Here is a 7,070-nt window from a genome sequence, read left to right on the forward strand (position 1 = left end):
CTTCCTGTCTGGGGAATGACCAAATATCAAGTATCAAAAGTGGACTTGGGCAGAGTGATTCGGTAAGACCAGCTGGATAGGAAAAACATACTCCCTTACACTATGCTTTCACTTCAATAAGTGATAGTGTTTCACTTTCGTTGGCATTGTTTTCTTTTGTGTCAGAAACTGTAAAGCCAAGTACTTCATCCTATTTGTGAGGACCGGTAAAACATGTCCCTCGCAACTCTTACACAGCAGCCAAATTGCTAAGAGAATCTTAAAGGATAGAGATCAGAACTAATCAGCATCAGGGCCTTAGCAAAGCAGCTAGAGTCTACTCAAAACTTCAGACTTCAAAGAAGACAAAAGTTGGTTTCCACACAAGTTCCCATCAATGTTGACAAGGTCATGGATGTCAACCTGTATCAGGCCTTTTTCATGACTTGCTGCTATAATAATAGTGTGTATTGAGAGAAGATTTTCATGCCAAGAAACCACTCTGATTCTTTTTAATTTGCCATCAAAAAACATCACAAGTCTTCTAGTTAAATATAGAAACTGGTCTTTACATTTCCCTAAGCCTCTAGGAGATGATCTCTATTGATATTACCAGAAGGGAACTCATTCTGGATGTCCCGGAGCACAGGGAGGTACAGGTAGCCTTTGCCTGTTGCAATTTGATGTTGATATTTTGGTTCTTTTGTGCTCCTGTTGTCCCCTGGTTCAGTAATGGGACAGTGAGCAGAGGAAGTGGCTGAGGGATCCTATAACAGTTTTTTTTTTCATGTTTACTTATTTCTTTTGAGAGGGAGAGAGAGAGACCATGAGTAGGGGAGGGGCAAAAAGAGGGAAAGAGAATCTCAAGTAGTCTCAGTGTTGTTAGCCCAGAGCCTGACGCAGGCTCAATCCCAGGAACCATGAGATCATGATCTGAGCCAAAATCAAGAGTTAAACACTCAACCATCTGAGCCACCCAGGTGCCCCTATCCCATAGTAGTTTTGCAGTCATAGGAATTCTCTTGCCCCAGACCTGCACATTCTTTGCCCTGTTGCCCATAAATAACAGGCTGCACAACATAATCACCAAAGCCACTGATTTTCCAAGACAAATGACCAATACATTTTGATTAAAAACTTATAGTTCTGTATCAAACCTCTGCTACAGTAATCACAGAGTCATGGCATTGGTTAGCAACACATGGATTATGAGATAATATTTTGACAATTCGTGGTTTAATATAATTTTCAAAAAAAGATAAAATCATAACTTTCATAGATACAAAGATGAATGTGTATTAAAGATTTTATTTAATTTAATGAGGAAACTGAGGAGGATTTACAACCAATCAAAGCAGAAGTCAAAAAAGCACAAATTTACATGGAGTAAGGAAATGGGAAATGAATGCGCAAATGAAGGCAAAACTAGCTTCTTCCACAGTGGAGGATAGTCAATTGAACCTCTACTACACAGGACAGAATTCGCATGTCTATAGACAAGAATTTTTTTTTACATGACTATCAGTTATCTACAATTTACAGAACTGTAAAGCCCCCATAGAATCAGAATCAGATAACATAGAAGGGTGTCCCCTAGATAGTGCATAGTTTTTCACTGAAGCACAAAATTGTTCCTACAACATCTATGTTTATACCAACTTGAGATTAAAGAAGTAATGGATAGGTAACTGTTGTCCAAGTAAACAGTCTGAAACAATGGTACAAATTATCAAAGATCTTTCAAGGAGCATGACCAATAAGACTTTCCCAGTTTTGTACCATTAAAATGTCACTCCATGTTCAACAATAGTATTAAATACTATTATGTGTGTAATTGTACATACAGTTAGTTCCAGAATGCTGGTTGAACCATTTTGTTCCATGTTCCTTGAGGAGCCACAGCCCCAAACTGTTGAGACACTGTTCTATCTGCACCTAAACTTCACTCATCTCTTTTCTTTCTTTCTTTCTTTCTTCTTTCTTTCTTTCTTTCTTTCTTTCTTTCTTTCTTTCTTTTTCTTTCTTTCTCTTTCTTTCTTTCTTTCTTTCTTTCTTTCTTTCTTTCTCTCTCTGTCTTTTACCACAAGAGCAGGATCTGAATAAAAAAGAGCTCCTGGCTCCTGGAACCATAACTGAGATAATGACGACTCTTACATGCAGTGTTCCAAGTTCAGATGCCATATTGATTGACAATAAATGTCTTCCTCCAGCATCTCCGCTAGTATCATTTGGCTTTGATTTTACTTACTTTTATTTTATTTTATTTTATTTTATTCTATTCTATTCTATTCTATTCTGCTCCACCAACCAAGGTCTCACAACTCCATAAAGTCAGGGAAGCATTAATTCCTCCCTAGTCACTACAATTGCTGAAATGGAGTCAGCTGATATTTCCACAGTTGTTTGTACAGCTCAGAGACAACTTTATGAATGTCATACCCTTCCTTGACATTATAAGCCAAATGGAGACAAGTGGAAATATATGCTATAGGCCTGCCTAATAATTGGCACGTGTCAGGATCATATTTTTAAAATATTAAACTGATGCAGTTTTGGTCTCATAACCTTTAGTAATTCCTGGTTTCCCTGAAGCTCCCTACATATAGCCTAGAAGAAAGAGGCCAACTGAGTCTCTTCATCAGTTCACAGAAGACACAACTGTTTCAAAGCAAAAGCAAAGGGACTAAGGGAAGCAGCTTCTGGCGTACCCGGGCGTAGGCGACCACAGCTACCCTCCTCTTGTGATGGTAGGAGACTGTGTGCCACACGCTGCCTGTGGTTTGGGCCGGGTCTAGGCCCTACAGGAGCAGCCAATCTCCACCACAGGGCAGCAGCTTCCTGGAGTAGAAGGAAAGAGGGGTGATTTGGGTCTCAGTACCCTGGCAGCTATTCTGGCTCCTACTCCAAGTCACCCTCGGGGTTGCAATTCAGATACTCCCCAGGGCAGCAGGAAACCCACCCCGAGGGTTCTTCAAGGACATCTACACCCTTTGGATCAGGGTGTGGTGGAGAAAAAAGAATGTCTAATGAGTTGGAAAGTTACTTCAAGCCTTCAATGCTTGAAGACCCTTGGGCTGGCCTTGAACCCATATCTGTAGTGGATTTTAACCAACAATACAACAGTATTCAAACATTCAGAGGCAGAAAAGGAAGATACTTTTGTTAACGTTTCTGAAATTCATCTAGAAGCTTCCCATGTCAGGAACATCTTGGACAAAACTTTCACTTGTGTAATTACATTGAACTTAAGATGGTGACTTTGAATATTTAGTTGGGTCTTCTTGATATTTTTCATCATATCAAGTATTGTTGATATTAGAAAAGACATACAGTAGAATAATTTGCAGTATTTAGCTCTTTAGAAGTGCCTACCACATTTTAGAGAATTTACAGTTTCCAAATATTTCACGTTCACAGTTATATAATGGACATTTGTCTTTCAATGGTTTTCCAATGTTTTAAAATAAAACATTTTGTCTTTTTGGAAAAAAAAAAAAAGCAAAGGGACTAAGTTGCAAGTGTTTGATAAGGTACAGTAATGGTTTTGTTTTGAATTGCAACAAGATTTGACTGGCAAGATATTAGCCAAAGCCCAAAAGACTTTTTTTTTTCTTTTAGAGTTTTATAACAACAGTGCCATTTAGAAAGTAAGGAAGGGCAGAATTTTAGCCCCACAAGAAGGATTAAAGACCTTTCTAGGTTGGGGGAAGAGGAGAGTTCATATACATAGTCTGCTCCTTGGTTCCTTCCTTTTACCCTGGAGGAAATTCAGGCAGTCCCAGAATTTTTCTGGTCATTCTTACATAACAAAAAGCCCAAATGGTTACATCAAGTTGCAAACAAAATATCAATTCAGGAAAAAAAAAAGTAATCAGGTAATAAAAGCAATCTCAAGTAATTATCAATTTAATTTAACAATTCAACTTTCCCCTCTTTCAACTGGGGTCTTTATAGGTAGCCCCAAAGAATGGAACATGATGCTATTTCCCCAACATAGGCTTCTACCCCTATCTTGCTACCTTGCTAGCTGTGTTTTCTGACTCATCAAAGGTCAAAGCAGGAGGAGGAGAAAAGGGAAAGAGGAGCAGGGAAGGAGAACAGGAAAGTTAGTACTTGATCAAGACTATCCATGGTCCTTGCCCTCTGGTCTGACAGATGGCCAAAGCTGGCTCTAACTTATAGTACCTTTTGTGAGCCCCTTCAGAAATGCTCACTGGGAATATTCAACTTCATTTATAGTCCTGGTGAATGCATTTTCCTTTGCCTAACTGCTCCACCTCAGCATTCCACCATCCGTTCTCTCCCTTGGGTTCCTATCACTCAGTCTAGGCTTAGACAAGATTTAAAAGAGCCCCAGGTCTGTTCTTTCTCCCAATGACTGTATCTGATGGAGTAAACACACACGCATCCTTTGCTCCCACCTTGGATCAGCTGGATAGTCCACATTCCTGCCTTTTACATTTTTCAGTCAGAAGTCAGACACCAGTCCACACTGCCACCCTCCTCCCCCCAAACTGCATGAATCATGTATCAAGATTTCTGAGAAACTCTTCTCTCCAGGTTTGAGATGAGGGAAAACGAGGTACAGAAAGCTTACAACAGAGCTCTGTTCAAAAACATCCTCTGTCAATCCCTTCTTCCCATTTCCAATGCTATCCTTTAGAACTTCAATATGAGAAAGGTTTAGAAACTTCCTTGAAATTTTACAAATTCTATTCTGTGATCTCACAATCCACTCTGCTATCTGGCATTTGTCATTTTAGGATCCCAGCTTAAACTTCCATTCATAGATCCTATTACAAGTGTTTTCTACTATTAGAGGAAACAAGGACTCATGAACAACATAGGTTAAATATAGAGGGGGGGAAAAAGAAAGTTAAATGTTAACACATCTAAGTTATGACTAAATATTATCCCACCTCAATTCTTGTTTGCCCTCAGTACAATATATGCATGTAATAAGAGAGTCCTGGAAAACAGGGGTCCACAAAAAAAAACAAAAAAAAAAACAAACCCAAAACAATGGAAACAGAAAGCACCTCTCTGGAGAAAAAGCAATAAAAGAAAAGGATAAACAAGTTGGCAACCGTCTGCAAAAAGATCAGGTATCCTCTCCTCCATCAACATCAAAATAGTTTGTGTACCCATAGCTCGGCAACCCCAGAAAGATGTATGGAGAAGAATTTAGTGAGTTGATGCCTACTGCTCCATCTGTATCTTCAATGGAAGTAAGAGGTAAGAAGAGGTAAGAAGGAGTCCTACATGTGTGAACTTAACTTCCTAATGTTTGATATGATTCCATTTACTAATGTTCTTAATATAACTTCATTGTCAGTATTAAAAACACTGTTTCAGATGTAACCAACAGCTCTAAGAAAGGGGAACTACACCACCCAGCAACATTCCATTAAAGCTGGAGCAACTCACGAAAGACTGGACAGAAAAAGAGAACATTAGTATTTTAACTCTTGTGCAATTCTTGTGGTTGCTGTTAAAGTAATATGCATGAAGGAGAGTTCCCAGGGTGGTATCAGCAGAATTAAGGGCCACCACATGAAGCCTTGCTCATGGCTTATCCGTGTGTTTAGAAATTTGCTTCTACTAGGGGTGCCTGGGTGGCTCAGTCGGATGAGCATCAGACTTTAATCATCAGGTCATAATCTCATGGTTCGTGAGTTCGAGCCCCACATCAGGCTCTGTGCTGACAGCTCAGAGCCTGGAGCCTGCTTCAGATTCTGTGTCTCCCTCTCTCTCTGCCCCTCCCCTGCTCATGCTCTGTGTGTGTGTGTGTGTGTGTGTGTGTGTGTGTGTGTGTGTCTCAAAAATAAATAAACTTAAAAAAAAATAATAATAATTAATTAATTAAAAAGAAAGAATTTTTGCTTCCACTCAATAGTCATCTCTTAACCTACTTTTCTTCCCATGGAATCTAATGAATCTACTCCCTTTGATCCCTTCTATTTTAGTCACTATTGCCATGTAGCAAATTACTCCATAAGTTAGCACCTTAAAACAACCATTTTATTATGCTCATGAATTCTGTGAGTCAGGAATTACAACAGGGCACAGTGAATAAGACTTGCCTCTGCTTCCATGGTATTTCATGTCTTAGATAGGAAGATTCAACAGCTAGGACTGACTTTCTGGCATGGGAGGGAAAGAAGTGCTAGTTACCTAGAGGTATAATCACTCACATGTCTGGCTGGTGATGCTGCCTGTCAGATCTTAGCTGGTGCTGAGCAGCTACACATGGCATCTCGTGTGACCTAGATTTTCTCCCATCATGGCAGCATGGGAACTTACATGGTGGTTCAGGGTTCCAAAACCTGAATCTACATCACTTCTCTGGCCTAGCTTCAGAAGTGACACAGCATCACTTCTGCTGCATCTATTGGTTAAGTGAGTCACAAGCCAGCTGAGATTCAAAGGAAGGGGAAATGTACTCTCTCAATAGTAGGGGTGTCAAAGAAATTGCAGCCAATTTTTAAAAACTGCCACACTTTCTTGACCATCACTTGAACACATGCAAGATTATCCTAAATGCACATCTACTTTTATTTTTGTCATTATTTCCCCATTTTGAGTTATCAAAGTAAGGTAAGGCTTCTCTGAGATAAAGCACTGTTTTCCTCTCCATTTATCACCTCAACCTTGCCAAGTATACACACAGGCACATAAACATACATACTCACACACTACAGTTTTCAGGGAATTAATTAAGCAATGAACTTTAAGATTCAGGAAAATGGTCACAGTCAATTTTTTTTCCACTGCAAAGGGAAGCAAATCTTGAACTGTTCACCATCAACAAAATTTACCTTTTCCTCTTTCAGAAAATCTTAACAAGCTTTCTTTTCTTTTTCTTTTTTTTTATTTAATATACATCCAAGTTAGTTAGCATATAGTGCAATAATGGTTTCAGGACTAGATTCCAGTGATTCATCCCCTACATATAGCACCCAGTGCTCATTCAACAAGTGTCCTCCTTAATGCCCCTTGCCCATTTAGCCATCCCTCCATCCTCTTAGCAAGCTTTCTATCAACTATTACATCAATTGATCCAATTTTTTTAAAAACATAATTAATTTCCC

The 7,070-nt window shown here is 39.3% G+C and overlaps 1 protein-coding gene across 1 annotated transcript; it reads left to right on the forward strand.

Annotated features, from left to right (window-relative positions):
- Positions 1 to 2,842: 2,842 nt before the first annotated feature.
- On the forward strand, positions 2,843 to 3,154 carry LOC128311861 (M-phase-specific PLK1-interacting protein-like; the record flags this gene model as incomplete). Its single annotated transcript, XM_053203676.1, has 1 exon — positions 2,843 to 3,154. A coding segment is annotated over one exon (303 nt), but the record flags the coding sequence as incomplete, so codon positions are not given.
- Between the last annotated feature and the right edge of the window lie 3,916 nt (positions 3,155 to 7,070).

This window comes from Acinonyx jubatus, chromosome C1 (genome assembly GCF_027475565.1).
Source record: "Acinonyx jubatus isolate Ajub_Pintada_27869175 chromosome C1, VMU_Ajub_asm_v1.0, whole genome shotgun sequence".
In the NCBI taxonomy this organism is placed as follows: domain Eukaryota; kingdom Metazoa; phylum Chordata; class Mammalia; order Carnivora; family Felidae; genus Acinonyx; species Acinonyx jubatus.